The 21,102-nt window shown below is 42.8% G+C and overlaps 1 protein-coding gene across 4 annotated transcripts in view; it reads right to left on the reverse strand.

Annotated features, from left to right (window-relative positions):
- The window catches only part of PLXNB2 (plexin B2), a 337,649-nt gene that overhangs the window by 13,835 nt on the left and 302,712 nt on the right, over window positions 1-21,102 (reverse strand). For all 4 annotated transcript variants that reach the window (XM_083399241.1, XM_083399243.1, XM_083399242.1 and 1 more), the window contains 8 exons: window positions 16,725-16,954; window positions 15,515-15,696; window positions 14,090-14,156; window positions 12,516-12,662; window positions 8,003-8,159; window positions 7,138-7,238; window positions 5,486-5,570; window positions 815-969 (listed from right to left, as the gene is read on the reverse strand). In XM_083399241.1, coding sequence (XP_083255367.1) covers window positions 815-969; window positions 5,486-5,570; window positions 7,138-7,238; window positions 8,003-8,159; window positions 12,516-12,662; window positions 14,090-14,156; window positions 15,515-15,696; window positions 16,725-16,954 — 1,124 coding nt within the window. The remainder of the gene's footprint in view (window positions 1-814; window positions 970-5,485; window positions 5,571-7,137; window positions 7,239-8,002; window positions 8,160-12,515; window positions 12,663-14,089; window positions 14,157-15,514; window positions 15,697-16,724; window positions 16,955-21,102) is intronic.

The raw sequence follows: 21,102 nt of genomic DNA on the forward strand, positions 1-21,102 counted from the left end.
TGGCCTCCCTAAGAACAGGTTGCTGGACTAGAGAAAAGTCTGCTCTAATCGATCAGGGCTCTTGTGTTTTTAGGTTTCATTAACTCCACACAACTTTGCTTTAAGGAAGTTCACGCAACCTGCAGAATACATTTCCCCACCAGCCAGATGTTTTCAGATGGTGGCAACAGTGGAAGTCAATATGGACAGCTCACATTTAAGGCTACTAGAGGCAGAAATGCAAATTAAATGTCAAGTTGGCTTTGTTATGCTTTGAGTTTAACACAGAACAGCACTGAGCTCACCGCACACTTGTATTGCGTTTAACTTCTCTAAGCTCACAAGCTAGCAGGCCACTTAGTGTTAGAAGAAGGAGAAGCACAGCCACTGACAGGGGCATGAAAGGGGAGAGGTGTAGTGTCAGTGCAGCAGATAGAACAGTGGCTGATACGTGTTATGCAAATATTTATACATCACAGAAACTATTTGGGAAATATCATGACTTCCTCATTCTGTGAAAAATCAAAGCACAATAGGCTATCTAGCTCTGAGGTGCCTCAGGAACTGTCACGATTCAACAGTTGTATGTGCTGACCAATTTGTGAAGACAATCCTGGGTTTCCACCTCTAATGTCTTCGACAATAAACACAACATGTATTATTTATGTAACTAAAAATACAGACTCATAAACACAAGAGAAAGCTATTGTTTATAAATTAAATCTGAGCCCTAAAGAAGGATTCCACACAGTAAGTTACTATTTACACTTAACAACCTGAATTACGAGTACCCCCTAGAGATGATGGCAATTTTAACTTGATGTCTCCATCTTACCTTCACAGAGAGGAGTCTCGTCAGGTAGATTTCTGTAATAGCTTTGGTTCTCTCCTTCTCTTTCATGCTTCCTCTTTTTGATTTGCCTTCATCAACTTCATCTGCCGGCCGAACTAGATGCCAGATCTTATTTTCCTCTTCCAACAATGCACGCCCTGAAAATAGCAAAAGTGACAAATTTCAAAACAATCACATTAAAATTAAATCCACTGGCTGTGCGCCGATTGCCGTGCCATGAATCATGTGCCAGAGGACTGTGACTAATCTGCATATTTAGTTGCCTGTAATTATTATTGTTTGCATTTCATAAACATGAAGGTGCTGAACTAAAAGTGCAGATGCTTTTCTTCAACGCACTTGCTCAGGTCTTATTTGCCAAAGCGAAGAAGCCGAGTTAACCTTATAAAAAACAATGCTTTAAAACACAAGTGCAGTCTACTACAGCTCCGGGGCAGAACTGCAAATTCTGTGCAGGCTTCTAAATGAGTAGGAGCTTCCTATTCCCAGCAACAATAAGGAATTGTCCATTTATCTAATGGGATTTGGAGTGTGGCACATTCAGCAATATCTATGTACAGTGGTACCTTGGGTTACATAGGCTTCAGGTTAAAGACTCCGCTAACCCAGAAATAGTACCTCAGGTTAAGAACTTTGCTTCAGGATAAGAACAGAAATCGTGCTCCGGCGGCGTGGCAGCAGTGGGAGGCCCCATTAGCTAAAGTGGTGCTTCAGGTTAAGAACAGTTTCAGGTTAAGTAAGAACGGACCTCCAGAACGAATTAAGTACTTAACCCGATGTACCTCTGTATATGATGTCGAAACTGTCTCTACTTGCTTGTCCCATGCGTGCATCAGAATGCTACGTAACTCTAAATTCTATTTTAGCGTGTCAGAACTTTCCCTTCCTGGGCGTGTTTTCCCTCCCTCTCTTTTCCCTACGAGGCATGCTTTCAAATTTTAACCATTTCCAGGGAGGTTGAGATGTTGGCCTGTTGTGGAGAAGCATGGGGAGGGCAGCGCTGTGCGGCATGTGGTGGTAGAGGCAGTCCAACACTCCTGCAGTGACACACCACACTGAGCTGCTCACTGTAGTGATGTACGGAAGCCCCACATGAAGCACTTGGGAGTCAAGCTGTATTTTAAGTAGGGCTTTATTCCAGTTGCAGTCTTGCAACATCATAAAGCAGTCTTCTTAAGTCAACTGTACCTCTTTATATGAGCTGGCTATAGACCAATGAGGCAGCTCCCCAAATTTCATGACGCTGACTCATCACGTAGGGCCGTGGCACATGTCCTGGGGGCATGGCGCCCAGCACAGGCAGGGGGGCAGCCGCGATGGTGCCCCACCAGGATCACACTGCTAGGGGCTCCCCCCGCACTCTTCTTCCTCCGCCAGTGGCTCTTCCCCAGACTCAACTCTCAGGCCCTGGACTCTTGGCCTGGTGCCCCTGAGAGCCCAGTGCCCGGGTGCCCCACACCCCTAGCGCCTATGGGTAAGATGGCCCTGTACCCACAACACTCCAACGGTAAACACAATGACCCATCTGGGCCACCTCACTGACTGCTACTGGATTACGGGGAGCTGGTGTGATGGAGATGCCAGCTAAGTTTCCTCTTCAAATCTCATATCAGACGGCATTAGAAAAGCTGCTTTCTCTCACATGGTGATAATACCAAAGATATATACAAAGATATAGGCTACCAACGTAATGTAGATTCTGAGCACCCTAAAGCGCTACACAAAATACTTGCTTATTACTGCCAATGTAATAAAGATCATTGGCAGGAGAAGGAATTCGAAGAAAGTCCAGACTAACCAATCTTTATTTGTGAACTGAGATGAAAAATCAAAATAAAAAATTGGGATAAATCAAACTAATTTCTTTCCAAGTCCCACTGAAAAGAACAGGAATGCCATGGGAGTTGCACATTTGTGAAACTCCCATTCATTCCATCATGTCATTTGGCAATGCGAAATTTTACTGCACTTAATTCTCTAGACTTTATAATCAACTAACACATCACTGCCTAGAAAAAGAAAGAAAGAAAGAACTATTTCTAAAGGATTTGGACAACGTTCCACATTTTTTTGGAAAGAGATGTAAACCCATTCTCTTTGTATATTATTAGTGGAAACCAACTTTAAAAAGTCTAGGTTCATATGAAATGACTTCAATAAAAACAGCCAAACCTAAGCATACAAAAGTCTTTTTCAAGTCATTTTTTTTTTTTTTTTGTAAAATTGGCAGAGGTGGGCTCTGTATTCAGGCCTCATAACAGCATGTTGCTTCTTTTTCTGGGGTGGGGGAACATTTCTTTTCCTTTTACGCAACAAAGAACTCCACAAATCATTGTCGGTTCAAGCTCTAGCTCTCCACTGGCTCTCTAACATTTTATAGCTTTCCAAATAAACAAGCTGGCATTGGATAATTCTAAGAGACCTAAGCACTAATGAAAAGAAACATTAGCCAGGAATGAAATATCACCTTTCCAGAATTCCCCTGAAAGCTATTTCCTGTGCAAAAAAAGGGCACTGAGTGGTTGGAAGCCTTCATCTTTGAAACTCAATAGATCATTTTTGCTACCTGATACAGCTCTCAGCATACATGTTATCAGAATTTCCTGCTTTTAGTCTATCGCTAAGTAGATCCTGGTTCAAACGGCCTCTTGGTTTCAAGATATATTTTCATCTGTGCATCTATACACAAACCCGAGAAACCTACTTTTTCCTTTTTCAATTTTATTTATGTAACCCCAAAAGAATAAAAACTTTAAAAAATGGATTGACAAACTCTGGAAAGCTTTTATCATCAATTTGCATTTAAGCAACCACATTTAGAAAACAGTAACACATAAAAAAAACCAGGCAACTGCTTTCCTCAAAAAGAACTGAAATGCTATTGACACACCAGCTCCAAAGAACCTTTAGAGAGAGTGCCCTCTATCAAACTTGTTCCCTGTCATGGTAGGAGCCAGAGGACAAAAAGCCTCATCATATTGGGTCCCAAATAAGGAACGAATGCTAATATCCAATATTCCAGGCTCTGCCCACACAGAAAAAAAACACAGATGTTGAAAATGCAGATGATTTCTCTGACCAACAGGCTTAAAACTCAGCCTGCCTCCCACTGACAGACACCAGGACAAGGAACCTGCTGGGATGTATCACAAAACACACTGCCTATTTCTGCACAGGTTGTGCATTTAAATTCCATACCACCAGAGGGAATCATGTAGTCTCTGGTCTAAAGAATGATGCATGTGTCAAAGGCATGACTTATTACAGCCCAAATCAGGACCGGCCCTATCATTATGTGGGCATTGAATCTAAGGAGATGCCTTGACTCCGGTTCCACATAAATGTCTTTCCTTTACTTTCATAGGTACAGGTAAAGGGTCCATTAGGTCCAGTCGTGACCGACTCTGGGGTTGCGGTGCTCATGTCGCTTTATTGGCCAAGGGAGCCAGTGTACAGCTTCTGGGTCATGTGGCCAGCATGATTAAGCCGCTTCTGGCGAACCAGAGCAGCACACGGAAACGCCGTTTACCTTCCCGCCAGAGCAGTACCTATTTATCTACTTGCATTTTGACATGCTTTCGAACTGCGAGGTTGGCAGGAGCAGGGATCGAGCAATGGGAGCTCACCCCGTCGCTGGGATTCAAACCGCCAACCTTCTGATCGGCAAGTCCTAGGCTCTGTGGTTTAACCCACATCGCCACCCGCGCCCCTTTTATTACTTTCATAGGAAGTAATAAAAGTAGTGCCCTTGGGGAATGCATGTAGTTAGAAGCTACACTTATTTCCTGCCCCTCAGCCTAGGTTGGCACAACTTTCACTAGTGTGGGTGTGCTTATAACGTCCATCAACACAAGTCTTCATAACGCTGAATATTTCAGTGATATTTTAATAGCTTCAAAAACCAACTGGGCAAAACCAGACTGCCTGTACATAGGCACAAATTTCTAGCCCATTCTATTGTGGGCCTAATGAATGCTAGAAGCATCTGATGCTGAGCACGGACGATGCTAAACTGGAACGACTCTAATTAGTTCCATGAATGAATATCCCTCGAAGAATGTGATATGAAATAGTAATACAGTGGTACCTCGGGTTAAGAACTTAATTCGTTCTGGAGGTCTGTTCTTAACCTGAAATTGTTCTTAACCTGAGGTACCACTTTAGCTAATGGGGCCTACCCCTGCCACCACTGCGCAATTTCTGTTCTCATCCTGAAGCAAAGTTCTTAACCTGAGGTACTATTTCTGGGTTAGCGGAGTCTGTAACCTGAAGCGCCTGTAACCCAAGGTACCACTGTAATGGCAAATGTTTAAAAAACTCCCACAAGGGCAGGACCATTGAGCAACATGCAAATATCTGAATGCTGCAGCCGACGTGTTTAGGAAGCACATGGTAAAAAATGGCCACAACTGGTGGAAAGAGAAAATTTAACTAACTAAAAACAAACTCAATATCCTTAAAACTTATGTTAAGTAATAGAATGATCTCTTAACAAGGTACTATTGGCAATCACGAAACCACTCTGTTCCTGCATAGCAAAATACAGCTTTAGCCACGAGGGCCAAATCAGAACAGGGCAACATTAGCATTACCCACTGGTAATATGTTGAGTGCTCTTCTGACGCCTTTAGAGGAGTAACAGATCATACTTACTTTCCTCTGGCATGTCTTGCTGATGGTCCTCTGGCTGTTGGGAGACCCCCATTTTTGACAAGATGAGAGTAGCACCGTCCCGTACCTTTAACAAAATGCACAGGAGGGAATTGCTAAGAACATCCAAAGTAAATCTTACTTCTGCAAAACATCTACCGTATTTTTCGCTCCATAAGACGTACTTTTTTCCTCTTAAAATCTAAGGGGAAATGTCTGTATGTCTTATGGAGCGAATGTGTGGTCCCTGGGGCTGGCGGTGGGGGAAGCCCGGCTTTCCGCCACCACCAGTTCCAAAGAGCAGGCAGGTCGGGGAGCAGCAGAAAGGCTGCTCCAGAAGCCAGAACAGCTAGAGAGAGAGAGCACTGCGCAGCGCTCCGTCTAGCTGTTTTAGCTTCTGCAAAGCCTCCGCAGGGCAGTGGGGAGCCTTCATCCCACTGTCCTGGGGAGGCTTCACGCGGCTATCCCTGGCTTTTCTGGGAGTTGGGGGAAGGGACAGAGCGAGGCTCCCTCATTTCCCCCACCTCCGGCAAATGCCCCCAAGAGCTGCATATTTTTTTTCTTGAATTCCCCCCCCCAAAGTAGGTGCACCCTATGGTCAGGTGCGCCTTATGGAGTGAAAAATATGGTACAGTGGTGCCTCGCAAGATGAAATTAATTCGTTCTGCGAGTTTTTTCGTCTTGTGAATTTTTCGTCTTGCGAAGCACGGTTTCCCATAGGAAATGCATTGACTGTTTCCCATAGGAATGCATTGACGGTTTTAAGAAAAAGGCGCAAGACGTTTTCGTCTTGCGAAGCAAGCCCATAGGGAAATTCGTCTTGCGAAGCAACTCAAAAAACAAAAAACTCTTTCGTCTTGCGAGTTTTTCGTCTTGCGAGGCATTCGTCTTGCGAGGTACCACTGTACTTCCTATTCAAGCAGTGCATACAATGTGTGTGTAGGGAATCAATTCACTATCCATCACAAACTCATTCCTTTCCTTACATCGTTTCAAATTGTTCATTAAGATGTCCACATGGAGCACTTGCAGACAAAAATATTTATTCCTTCATCTCATAATGGAAGGGGCACTCCAGATATACATTCATTTGTGTACATAAAGCTGTGTCTAGTTTTGAAGTGAGCTGGGAAAGATGCTGTGTCGGAGAATCAAGAGTTATAACCTAGTGACTATTTTTTAAAATAATAAGAAAAATCCATCGCGCAACTCAAAATTCAGTCTTTCAGATTCTCTGAACTACGGGAAGCTGAAACTCACTAAAGAGCAGAGAAGATGCATTGCATTTGTGAAGTATGAAAGTGTTACGGGAAGCGCGTCTCGCCTTGGGCATAATTGACAGTGAGTCTTGAGTACTGGCAATATACAAAGCTGACTTTTATCCCGAGCAAAGAATATGCCTTGGTTTCAAAAGAGGCTGCATCTTGTCCTCCTAACTGATGAGGCACTCCATAATCGCCCAGTTGCAGCAAATGCCAACGTATTTTTGGAACCTTTTGGGATTTATAGTCTGGCCTTTACAAAGGCAACAGAAAAGATCTACTCATAGATTTGATAGGAGGAGGAGTACACGTTGTCTCAGCCAGTTTTTTTTTAAAAAAAGAAAAGCTGTGTGTTACCGAAAAGCAATCAACAGATACTAACAACTTCCTTACATTATAGTGCATCAGGGTATTGATGCGTTTCCACCTGCCGTCTCTTTGGGACGTTAAATCCAAGTCGGAGAGTATCTGTGCAGTAGAGCCGGGACGCCACTCTGAGGAGCAATTACGAGAAAACAACAACACATTGTATATTGTCTCGGTGTGCAACTAAACATAATTCACATCCGAAATGAGTTTTCCATTTAGTAAACCGCTGAAGCGCTGCAAAGGTTCCCAATATCTGCTCTCTACCCTACCCCCAAATTAGCCCTGCTTTAAAAGAAAAACAAATCGTCTTCGTCTCCTGAACAAAATATGAAAAATGCGAAACTAGTTTGCATCCACTGATTTACCCCAAAACACATCTCCTAAAAAACGGTGCTGTAAAAATAGTCAAAATCTTGAACAGTGACTCATAACACAAGTGAACAGCTTATTTATGGGTCCAGCTTTTCAGAATATATGTACAGAATTACCGAGACTAAGTTCCTTTAAGACATTTGTGTTTGTTAGTCATGATGAGTAAGCTTACTTTTGATCACTTAACTGCTTTGAGGTATTGTTGTTGTTTTACAAACAAGCAGTATATAATTTGTATGAAACAAAGAAACAAACCTGTTAACAGGCCTTTGTTCCGTTGACAACTAAGCCGAATTATAGACTATTACGTTGGATTACTTCTTTGTGAATAGGTCCAAAATATTCTAAACCAAAGGTTTTCCATATAGGTTAATATTTAAAATAATTTATTAATACAAATATAAAAGAACAAGAGTCCAAGAGCTTGCTAAATCTAGGTCCCTCCTGTTAGTATCCTCTTTGGACACCAATGAATTTATTAAATGGCATTAATAAAAGAAGCAGAACTGAAACATACCAAGAACGACATTATCAGGCTTTGGCCAGTGCGAATGAGGCAGATTTCGATAGACTTGGTCAATGATCTTTTCTTTCACTTGCGAAATAGTATCACAGTTGAGCACTTTTACGGGTACGGATTCTGTGCCTTCATCTTGTACAATCACATTCACAGTCTGAAGGGTAGGAAATAACATGGTTATACAAATTAGACAAGGGAAAAAAATCAATGCTTGAACCTACTTATTAATTCCAAAAGATCAAAAATTTAGACACCTGTACAAAACCTTGTATGCCCTCATCTCCATAAAAAAAAAGACAAGGTGAGGGGGAAAAAAAAATACCGTATTTTTCGCCCTATAGGACGCACTTTTCACCCTCCAAAAATGAAGGGGAAATGTGTGTGCGTCCTATGGGGCGAATGCAGGCTTTCGCTGAAGCCTGGAGAGCGAGAGGGGTCGGTGCACAACAACCCCTCTCGCTCTCCAGGCTTCAGGAAGCTATCCGCAGGCCTGCGGAGCCCGGCGGGAGTTCCTGCGGGGCTCCGCAGGCTTGCAGATAGGTGCTTGCAGCCCGAAGTCCGGGGAGCGCAGCACTGCGCACACTGGGCTTAGGGCAGCTATCCGCAAGCCTGCGGAGCCCTGCGGGAGTTCCTGCCGGGCGCCGCAGGCTTGCGGATAGCTGCCCTAAGCCCGGGGTGCGCAGCGGGCTACAGCGCCGCCCTCCCTGGGCTTCGGATAGCAGCAAGCTCTGGGAGCGATGGTGAGGTTGAGCGTAACCTCGCCGTTGCTCCCGGACCGTTCTGGCGGCTGGGGTTGGGGGAAGCTCGGGCTTCCCCCGCCCCCAGGCCGGCAAGCTCAGGGGGGGGGAATAATTCCCCCCCCTTTATTCCCCCCCCAAAATAAGTGCACCCTATGGGCCGGTGCGCCCTATAGGGCGAAAAATACGGTAGTCAATGAGCCATTTCAGTCTCCACACCATTTTCCCTATTCCAAGTATACAGAAAAGAGCCTTCAGTGAATGTTCTTCAATACAGTGTATTTCTATAACACTGGTACTGGATCTTGGGGACTTCTTAAAAGCAGGTTTCAAACAGATACAAGTTATTAGAACTATCTACCATCTGTGGCTGCTTAAATAATGAATTTTTTAAACAGAAGAAATTCACATTTTTAAAATTTATTGCACTTTCAAAACAAAAGAGAAAATGCTTGTCAGGCTAGTGAAGTTGCTGGAAATATTTTTTTTTCTGGTTCCAGAGACATCCCTGTTCTTATAGGACTACAGAATCTTCAAGCATGTAGCATCTATCAATTTTAAATAATAGGTATTTAAGCCTGTAATTACAGGTGGCACATTTAGTCTACAGAGTCATATATTGGGTGGTTATGTGTTGGCCTTTTGATTATATTTTTTTAACATCTTACTGCAGCTATAATTGTATTTTGTTTTTATGTGCTGTAACCTGCCCTGATACCTCATAGTGAGGGGCAGGCAAGAAAACTGGCAAGAAAACTGTCTTGATCAACCCTTTTCTGCTCCCATATGTATCAGTATGAGCTTCATTCCAAATTACATCTTTGGATTAACCAAGCTGTATTTCCTATATTTCCCTATCCCTATACAGTACAGTGGTGCCCCGCAAGACGAATGCCTCGCAAGACGGAAAACCCGCTAGACGAAAGGGTTTTCCGTTTTGGAGGTGCTTCGCAAAACGAATTTCCTATGAGCTTGCTTCGCAAGACGAAAATGTCTTGCGAGTTCCTGCGATTTCCCCCCGCTCCCCACCCCCTTTTTCTAAGGCACTAAGCTGCTAATAGCCTTTTAGCAGCTAATCCGCTAATCCCTTAAGCCTTTAATAGCCGCTAATGGCCGCTAAACCGCTAATAGCGCTAATCCGCTAATAGGGTTGCTTCGCAAGACGAAAAAACCGCTAGACGAAGAGACTCGCGGAATGGATTCTTTTTGTCTTGCGAGGCACCACTGTATTTAAGGGTTCTGTCTGTGCTGAACTAGCATAGGGAAATGTTCCCAAATACTGACCTTGGGTCCACAAAACTGCCACTTATCATATTGGCAAGAAAGGGAGCATTTACACATACCTGATTAAATGGTATGGCAGATTAATGTTGGTAATTAACTTTGCTAGCAATTACTTTTCCTGCTATTAGGGTCCTCTGGTTTTCAGACCGAAAGGACTGGGAAAGCACGCAATTCTAATAACCAAGAAAATAGACGTGGCAATATATTTATTTTCTGTCTCCCACCCATAGACACAATGCTGAATGGTTATTCAGCACCAGCAGAACAGAACTGGGGTGGTAGAAGAAAAGATTGAGGCAATAGAGGGAGTCATTTAAAAATAAAAGAGAGGGAGAGACCCCAAGAGGGTTCTTGATGGGTCCCTAAGTAAACTTTCGGAGTTAGACAGTATTTGGGCCAACCCACAAATATTAGTAACCAATCAAATAGTAAAACAAAAAACCCAGCCTCTTTATTTTTATTCATTTATAAAAGTATTAATATACTACCAGTTCATGAAAAATATCAAGGGGGTATACAATATATCCAATAAAATACTGTTAAAAAATTCCAAATAATCCAAATAATCATTAACACGTCTAATCAAGAAAATGTAAACAGCTTCAAGTGATGCCTGGAAGTCATTCGTGGGTTTTCCTACTAAATCTTGGCTAGGAAAGTATTCTATGGCATAGGATGGTGACATTAAACGCCCAACTTCTAGTTGAGGTCAGCTGGGCTTCTGAAACATGGTGGACAGCTAACAGAGTTCTTTCTGGATGTTCTCAGCAATCAAGCTGGGATAGAAGGGCTCAGGGGAGTCCTTAAGGCATTCTGGACCCAAGATGTTCAGGGCTCCGTATATATATTAATACATGCCATATATTTATAACAGCATAAAGAGACTGAGGAATAGGGTGAGTTTTGCTTACACTCTTCTGTTCACTCAAAACAGCAGTGCTGGCTGTTTTCCCATGCTGTTTTATTTTTCTTTTATTAAAATATATCCCTCCCCTTTCCCCTTGATTTGAACTGTCAAGATTTGAAAAGTTATATACTATGTCTAAAAGTCTTACAAACTCCTTGCTCTTCCCATGCTCCCCCTCAACATTCTCTTTCCTGAAAAATATATTAAATGTGCTTTCAAACAGCACTTTGTGAGTGTTTTTTATTAAGTTTCTTCTGATGCCACAGTTGTGCCATTGCACAAGTCGCTGTCAAACAAAATGAAATCATTTCTAGTAATGCCAATAAACTTGGGAGAATTTCCCCAGCAGTGTGATTTTTCTAGATGAAGAATATGGCAGCACACTTCTGCAAAGCCCAGTCCCATGGTCTGTTCATATCCACTACGTTTTTAAATCTTTCATAAGCAAGTCAGAGCCGAACAAGATGCGATGTAGCATGTGCCTTTGTACAGAATCACAGAATTGGGACCCCAAGGGTCATCCAATCCAACCCCCTGGAGTGCAGGGATCTCAGCTAAATCAGGCATGGTGGGGGGGAAATTTAACCCTTTCCTCCCCTGCTTCGGGCCTAAGGAATTTTAATCCCTCCTCTGAAGCGAATACTTGAATCCAGAGGAAATTCCCCATTGCAGCCAATAGGGGATTTCTCCCCAAAACCAACTTCTCAAGAGGGATTTTTTAAACAAACAAACAAACAAACAAACCTGCATATTTGATGCAGAGATACTTGGTTCTCAGATTCCTCCCATATGGCGGGTCACGTACAAACCTAACCATGCCAGTATGAACAGCACAACTCCCCGCCGTGCCATCTGGCCTAGTGGGCCTTCTGCTCGATGGATGGCAGAGGGGAAGGCAGCAAAGGACTTGAGCAGAACATGCTGGCTACTGATGGAATGTGGGTTAGAAGAGTCTGGGCGGGAATGCAATTTATAATGGGTGAAGAGAGACCGCAAATTCACAGCAGATTAAGGAGCAGCTTAAACACAACTCTCCTGGATCAGATCAACTGGTCCATCTGTGATCGGTACTCCCCAGAATTTCACAGCTCCAAAATAAAGGCATCAACCCTTTTGTTCCACCCAGTGGCATACTGTATCTGAACATGGAGATTCAATTCAATCAGGCCATTATGGCTAACAGCCATTGAGGGACCTACTATGTTTCATTTATCTAGTCCCCTTTTTAAAAAACTGTCTATGTCATCTGAGTTGTTAATTTGTGTTTATTCTTTTGGAAGAGAGACTTCACATTTGAAAATGCCATTACCTTTTCTTCTTTGGGTTAATCCACTAAAATACCAAAGGCTTCATGTCAAATTATTGTGTTCAAGTCAGGGCAAGAAAATTAATTACTTAATCGTTATTTTTTGGCCCTATGGCACTTCTCCATTATCTATGTTTTACAAAAACAAAACAAAACAAAAGCAACCTCACCCCCCCCAAAAAAACCCCACACCAGCTGGGTAATAGGGAATGATGCATTTCAGAAAGATTCCATTTTACCAATTTCCTGAAAGAAATGTCTATAAACGTTACGCACCAGTTGTGAATACTCCACATCGTCTCCCAGCAAACCGGTGTCATTCAGTGTGTATTTGGCCTTCATTTGCACAGCATCCACAGGGCCTTTTTCCACTTGATGTTTGATAGCCTTGAATAACTTATAAAGAGGTTCTCCTGCGTTGTCCTGTAAAAATTGGCGAGGGAAGACAACGTCAATATTAGCTATGTTTTGACAGATGAACAGTGGCAGTGTTTGAGCAAACACAGAACCCTAACCTGACATTATGAGAACAAACTTTCCGTCCTTCCTCTTGCAGACGGGGATTAGCAACTTCTGATCCCATTTTGCTGCAGACCACAAGCCATATTCATGCAGTTGGAGGCATGTGGGATGAAAGTGAGGAGCAGGCAGATCAGGCATGCAACTCAACTTACATTTATGCATGCCCTGGCTGCTACTGACCTTCACGGGTTGAGTACAATGGTCTGAAGGCACATTAATCTGAATGCACTTAGAAGCCTCCCCACAATTGGGAACTTTGCATTATCTGGGTTTTGGATTGTAGGGAGGCTTCTAAGCCTGTTCCCCTAAACACACTTTGGTTTGTCCTTTAGATCTTTATACTGCAGGAAGGCTGGAAGCGGACCTGTAATGTAGTGGGATGTTGTGGACAGGGATTGGTAGCCTGCCACTTCCCGACTTGAAGTTCACATATGGTCACCTGGAAGCTACAGTGGTACCTCAGGTTACAGACGCTTCAGGTTACATATGCTTCAGGTTACAGACTCTGCTAACCCAGAAATAGTACCTCGGGTTAAGAACTTTGCTTCAGGATGAGAACAGAAATTATGTTGCAGCGGCGTGGCAGCAGCGGGAGGCCCCATTAGCTGAAGTGGTGCTTCAGGTTAAGAACAGTTTCAGGTTAAGAAGGGACCTCGGGAACGAATTAAGTAAGTAACCAGAGATACCACTGTATAGTTTTCAGTTTTATCTAAATAAGTAAGCTATGGTTTGCACTTGCCTGAAAACAACTGATGACCTGTGCCACAAACTAGATTTCATGAACACTCACATCAGAGTGCTCTCTAAATTGATAGTTATAGTCTTTTATATACTAACCTTTTATGCTCTCCCACATCCGTTTAATGCTTCGAATCCTTCTAGTTTCTTTTATATTCTTATAGTCCTTTAGATATACCTTACGTTTTAATACTTTTCAGATTTCCAAAATGTTTTACAGATTCTAAATCAGGCATAGGCAAACTCGGCCCTCCAGATGTTTTGAGACTACAATTCCCACCATCCCTGACCATTGGTCCTGTTAGCTAGGGATGATGGGAGTTATAGTCCCAAAACATCTGGAGGGCCCAGTTTGCCTATGCCTGTTCTAAATGATTGTACCCCACCCTACTTATTGCTGGTCTATGACCACAATAAAGATTTGATGATGATGATGATGATGATGATGATGATGATGCCTGGAACTCATCCTTGCCCAGGAGGGAGGTGGAAGTACATGAGTCTGAGGCTTATTTGTAACACCAAACTGTGGTTTGGTTATTATGCCAAAACACAGCAAGTGTAAAGTGTGCATGCATTTCAGATTTTACCTTGAGGTACTGATATAAACATATTGACATCCAATTAGAAAGCATCCTCTCCACCACAGTTTCTGATCTGAAACAAATGAACAAATAAATGTTGAACTACATGGCTAGTGCAGCCTGAATTCATGCATTTGTCAAGAGCTAAAATCCAGAATCTTTCCTATATTCCTTACCCAGCACATACAATCTCATGTAGATTCATTATAGGCATGTTTTGTAATGCGCATTCCCACTTACTTGTGAGCAAACATGGTATAGTACTTAGAATGTTGTATTCTTTCCCCCTTAGCCATTTAAGTGTTAATTTGTAGGTGTCTTCCTGGCGCATCGCAAAATCTGTAGATTAAGACATGCAGTCCTCAATGCGCAGTTCTACTTTCTAATATAAGGTTGAAAATAGATGGTGTTGTGCGGATGGCCTGATTATTGTCTTCCAAAGGAACTACTGTATTCCGAACTTAAAAATGGAAAGCGTGATGCTGGTGATCAGCAAAAGAGGTTTAAAGACTCTCTCAAGGCAAATCTAAAAAAATGTAGTATAGATACTGATAATTGGGAAACACTGGCCTGTGAGTGCTCCAGCTGGAGAACAGCCTTTACCAAAGGTGTCATGGGCTTTGAAGACACCCGATCTCAGGACAAAAGGGAGAAACGTGCTAAGAGGAAGGCATGCTTGGCAAATCCACACCGTGATCAACTCCCGCCCGGGAACCAATGTCCTCACTGTGGAAGGACGTGTGGGTCCAGAATTGGCCTCCACAGTCATTTACGGACTCATTGTTAAAATCATGTTTATGGAAGACAATCTTACTCGGCTACGAGTGATCGCCAAAGAAGAAGAAGTATTTTGATACCGGTAGCAATAGGGAAGTACCATAAGAATATTGTTCAACCAGTACTAAGTTAACTGCTATAACAAATATGCCACAGAAGAATCGCTGGGGTCTTCATTGTAACGTATCTATCTGAGAGAAACGTCTGGAGGAGGATGCTTTTCCTGCTGGAGAAACCACAGCTCACAACTCTGGTTGTCTCTCTATCATATGACAGGAGAACATGCATCACATTCCTCACTGAAAGCATGTTTTATATCCTCTGTTACTACAGGGCAGGATAAAATGTGTATGGTTCTTCTCTTCCCAATGTATTCTCAGAACTGCACTGTAAGGTAGATTAGGCAGACACGTAATGATTGGCCCCAAGGTCACCCAATGAGCTTCATAGCTGAGTAGGGATTTGAACCTAGACCTTCCCAGCCCTACTCTTGCACTCTCAAACATGGACTAAAGTTCTTAGAATCCTAGTGCACAAATAGTAATGGATATATTTGAGAAAGGAGGCAACAGGCACAATAAGGTGCTCTGTTAAAAATCATGGGAGTTTTATTTACTTCAATGGAAACTGGGTAACTGAAGGAACCTTCCCTACCTTCTGAGCATCAGTTTGGGATTTTTGGCCACAACGTACTGCTCCATCAGCTCCAAAAACAATGTCCTCATGATGTCCGTATAGTATTCTAGCTTGCCATGCAAAGCCACAGTCAAGAGAGATGCAAAATACACTTTTGCACGGGCAGAGAATTCTCTTTGGTTTTCTAATGTGTGAATGAACTAAACAAACAAAACAGAAAAACATCAGGTATGTGATTCAGCAACTCCTTTCATTCATTCTGTAACCAATTCCAAAAAGACGATTCACATGGGTTCCTCATGTACACTTCTGGCCATACCCCCCCCCCCAACGTAGTGTCCCTATGCTGCACCATCCTCAACCTTTGCAGGGTGAACATGGATGTGCAAAAAGGGAATCCTTTGCATGAGCAGTTGCTTCCATAGAGGGGCTTCCACTGAGCAGGAAATCCACCATATTGGGTTTCCCCCTTGTGTGAAGGTTCCCCTCTCAGTTTTAACCAATGAAGATTTGAGGCGGCACAGTAGTGGGATGCAAAGAATTACAGTCAGAAGTGTGGCTCTGATCCTGTTGCCACAAGTAAGTAACTTACATGTGAGTAAATGTAGGAATAGGGCTTTGGGCAAAATATACCACAACAGTACTAACTACAGCTTGGCATTTTTTATTGCCAAATGAAGTGATGCCTTTGTTTAACTACACCATTCAGCATTGTGTTTGTCATTTGCAATACGATAAACTTCACCTAACAATGAACTGTCACGCTGCCATTTGGTGCATTATGTTTGGGACACCATTTGTTAAAGGAAAAAGGCAGAAATGGGGATTTCTAAAGCATTTCTCGGTTAAGTCTCAAAGAGGATACAAATGATCTATATAAGATATACAACCTTTTACTCTTTCTCAGATTGAAATTTTCTTTTAAATAACTTTTAGATCTAGGCATTTTAAAACACTCCTTTTATTTATTGTCACACCGAATGGCTAGTGCAGTGATCAAAATGGATATGAATAGTTCATGGAAGGAGCTAATAATATTTCAGCTCAATATCACAGAGGGAATGACAGGAGCAGTGTCAAACTACTTGAGATATTATTTACATTGTTCACACAGCCTTTTGCAAAATATACATGGCAAAAATATGCAGACTAATTTTGTTGCTGTAAATATATATCAGGCAAAAATGCATTTCAAGGACACAAAAGGGACCTTTCACTTTTTACTTACATTAATGAGAAATGATTTACTATTGAGCAGATTGGAGAATTGATTCAGTGCCTGTTCTACTGTTTGCCGTCGAGCTTCAGGAATATCCAGCCTCCCAGTGATCATGACATCTTTTTCTCCGTCTTTGGATGGCAGGAAGAAGACTCTGTCTGTATATGTTTTGTAGTCCAGCACAGGAATTCCTACTTCGTTAACATCGTTTGTCTGATCTTCCATTTCTATCATCAAATCTACAAGAGGCAACATTTTAAAGATTTCAGTGGAAAATAAACTATTGATTCAGCCTTTGCTACTTTGAAGGGGGAAACATCAATATCCTGATTTTTTAACTGAAGCACCCTTTCAACTTTACTTCCATTTCCATTTCGGTCTCATTTAGCAAGATTTGCACCTTACAGTAAAACTTGTTTTCCCAGTGGAAGCTCGCTTAACAGAATTAGTTGCATGAAGAAATAATCTTGACAGGAGTTTCAATTTAGAACACAGTTGTGAGAAAATTACTTTATTTACTGGAGAGTAAATGCATTCTGCATTCTAGTTTGAGATATAAACTATCTGGAGCCAATGGTCTTGTTAACTGGGACAACATAAGAATGCTGCATGGTACTTATCCTATCTAGATTTCAAAGTATAATATGGATTGCTGTAGCCTTCCATACAAAACCTACTGAGACGAAGAGACTGCCATGTTGTAAGGGCTTTGAACCAAGGTCTCACTCCTATGTTAAACTCTATATCCATTAGACCTCACTGGCCCAATGTCCAGGCCGGACACTGAGGGCCTTCTGGTGGTTCCCTCACTGCAAAAAGTGAAGCTACAGGGAACCAGGCAGAGGGCCTTCTTGGCAGTGGTTGTCCTCCCATCAGATGTCAAGGGGATAAGGAACCACACCACTTTCAGAAGACATATGAAGGCAGCTCTGTATCAGGAAGTTTTTAATGCCTGATGTTTTATTACGTTTCTATCTGTGTTGGAAGCCACCCAGCCAGATGGGAGGCATATAATAGCAAAAATTATTATTATTATTATTATTATTATTATTATTATTATTATTAATCCACCACCAAGGGCCTGTCAAGTTTGTATACTTATTTTGGAAGACAATTACTATAAGAGCAAGGCATGGGGACTAGTCCAGTTTTTCACACTCTGTCCCTGCCCTGTTACCTCAAACCTAAACCTCAAGGCCTATAGGAAATGCTTCCCCCTCTGGACACAAGAGGAGCACCACATCCTCCTCATCCCAAATCATATTTTGGAAAATGGGGGAGAGGAATGAAGCCCAGTACACAGCAAAGCTGAACTGTTTCCAGAAGGGAAATTTGCTCAGTACCACCCACTACCCGCTCCAGTGGATGTGAAACCATCTTCTGTCAGGAGATCTTGTCCCCCCATGATTATGTCTCATTGTAGCAGTGACCCCCAGCCACTAAATATCAAGCTTCCCTGTCTCTTATTTCCACTTCGAGCTAGACTGTGACAGGATGCTGGAAACTGGGATGAGTGGAAATGAATTGGTTGAGTTGCTTCTGATCACCTCTGATCACCTCAGAGAAAGCCATCTTTGGGGGATTTGGCTCTTGAAGAATTTAGCAACCTCCAATGGGATCGCTACAGGGAGCTTTACCTTTGAAGTTGGTTTGGAAGCCGCAACTAATGCAGAATCCACAGATTGCCTCTTTATGGGGGAAAGCCACTAGAAGAACATAAGTAATATCTCAACTCACTTAGACCGACTGCTTCCGAGCCCAGTTCAAATCACTTGTGATGACTACTGAAGATCCAAATAGTCTTGGCCCTGTGTATCTTAAGGAGCTTATGTCCTTAGAACTATGGACAAAAGCCATGTTCTACATCCTGTTCTATGCAGGGAACCTCAGGCCTGGGGGCCCAATATGGCCCCTTCAAGCCTCTTGGACATTTTCTGAGGCCTCAACTCTCACTGGTGTTGCTCTGCACCCCAAGGGTTGTTGCTCGGTTAGAATGTGTCCTTGCACTCGGATGATGCCTCTTGTGTGTCAGGACAGAGGGCAGAGAGGAGTTTGTGAGAATGTGTAGACTCTAGCCCACTGTACAAAGACAACATTTACATTTGTTGCTCTACCCATTTTGCCTCTGGCCCCACCCATCACTGCCATGTGGCTCTCAGAAGGTTGTCCAGAAGGAAATGTGGCCCCCAACTTTACAGAGTTGATAGCAGTAAGTGAGATCATCTTTAGAATGGTCCTGGTTGTGGGCACGCCCTCAGCCTGGTTCCTCCCCCCACCCTGGCGTGGGGGGAGTGATGTTTTCATGCCAGGGTGGCATCATGATCACCCCAGGCCTATTGGCCAATCATTTTGAGCGGGGGGATTGGGGGGGGGGTTTAAAAGCGGCAGCGCGACGTGGGCTGTGCACCTGCTTCGCGCTGCTGAACACCCGCCCACTCTCCCTGTAATTGATGTGTTCTCTGGCCTGTTGGATGTTGGTTGGTCGCCTGTCTTGGGACAGGGGCCAGATAGGAATTTTTCCACTTGGCAAACTGGCACGGGCCACTTGGTTTTCGCCTACCTCTTAGCAATCGTCACAACTTTGTAAGGTTTGGCGGTTAGGCATTGGCTCATTGATTTGTGGGGGAAGGGAGGTCGGCCATCGCCTGCCCCTCCATTGACCAAGGGTATTCTGTTAAAGGAATCCGGGGCCTGGTTCCTGTCTGAAGTCCACTTGAGGAGCTAGGGCCATGCCAGGCCTCTGGGAACACCGAAGAAAACTACAGGCGGGTTCCCCCGATGTGGCTTTCTCTTGGGGTGGTTTACCCTTATTGACCACCTGCAAAGTGGGCAGGAGTCCGATATAGTCTATGCCAATGCCTAAGCCAATACTGCTCACATTTCTGTAATTCAATAAAGTTGTGGCCTAAAATTTTGCCAATAACCTTAAACTAAATATTCTGTGTCCGTGTGAATTTATTTTAACAAGGGGCTGGTCTTGGGGCCTTCATATTGTCATACATAGTATGAAATGACCTTGATACAGGGATGCAACCGGTTCCCTCACTGGATAGATAAACACTGCACTTTCACAAAGCTATTCCCGCAGGCTGTTCTGTGTTGTTTTTAACTATTGCATCATTTTAAACTGTGGAATTTCTAGCAGGCTGAAAATTCATTCCAGGACTGTTACAATTTTACTTTTATTTCAAACTACATTACCAAGTGCTACATGAATATCGGCGAATCAAGTACAAGGATATGTAAAGAAACAGAACTATGACAATTTATAACCACAAAACATATTTTATCGGGAATTCGTGGGTCGGCATTCCATGAATTTGTTACTGTGCACACACAGGAATATCATGCACACCAAGGTAAACTGCTTCATGGGATTTTTAGTGTCCAACACTGAGCAGAAGTTAAAAAGAGAAGATTAAAGGTGTCTTAGCATGAACAGCAATGTTAACGGGTTTTGTAAGATTACAAAAGATGGTTTCACCCACTTCACATATGAAGATATGGCAGGAATGCATAATGCTCAGAAATGAGAGGAAAATAAAAAGCTCTCATTTTTCTTTCACTATGAAGGTCTAATAATGAACAGTGGATTTTTGTGCAGCTGCTGTGATTTTTTAAACCAAGGTTCTCTCTTCTAAGAACTGTAGCATTTGAGCCAAATTGCATCTCTGTCAAATGTTAGTTAAGGGAAGCAAATGTGAAAAAGAGTCAGATTCTAAGGCTTGAAATTCATTTAAAAATCTGTCCCTAATAAAGCAACTGAGAGAACAGATCAGAGGCTCGTCCGTTTATTTGGGGTTGGGACATAGCTGCTATGCCAGTTAAGTCTGAAGTTTCTCTTTTTATCATTTTAAAATATAAATGGCAGATAGAACAGTGCATGAAGGAGCAAAGATCAATATGCAAGTACAACTAGGCTATTGGCAGGAAGGAAGGAGGTTAAATAGTTCATCCGTTATCACTGACAACACATCTGGTTGATCAAAGAGCCTTTAAGTTTTGACACAGGAGAGGATGAATCGCTTTGTCACCTTACAAAGGGACAAAACAGAGGGCTTCTGGTTTCTTGACTGACCAGTACTCAGAGTCAATCAACTTGTTGTCTCAGCAATATTTTTCATTTACCCACATTTTCTTTGTTTTGTAAACATTCCCTATGGTCAGAGAGCAGGCTGTCACATAACCAGTGAGCACTGGTACTTTTTGGCAAGTCCTCACTAAGCTACAAGTCAAACTCAGTCTGGTGAAACAGTCAGAACTGAAGGAAAAGGACAGAGCTGGAGAAACAGGGTCAATTTTTAGGGCAGGGAGAAGCCCAAAAACTAGATAGGAGCTGGCAGAAGATGCAAAAGCAGAGTTAGCTGTACTGGTCCGTAAGGGTGGG

Source organism: Podarcis tiliguerta (genome assembly GCF_965153285.1).
Source record: "Podarcis tiliguerta genome assembly, chromosome: 10".
Classification (NCBI taxonomy): Eukaryota; Metazoa; Chordata; class Lepidosauria; order Squamata; family Lacertidae; genus Podarcis; species Podarcis tiliguerta.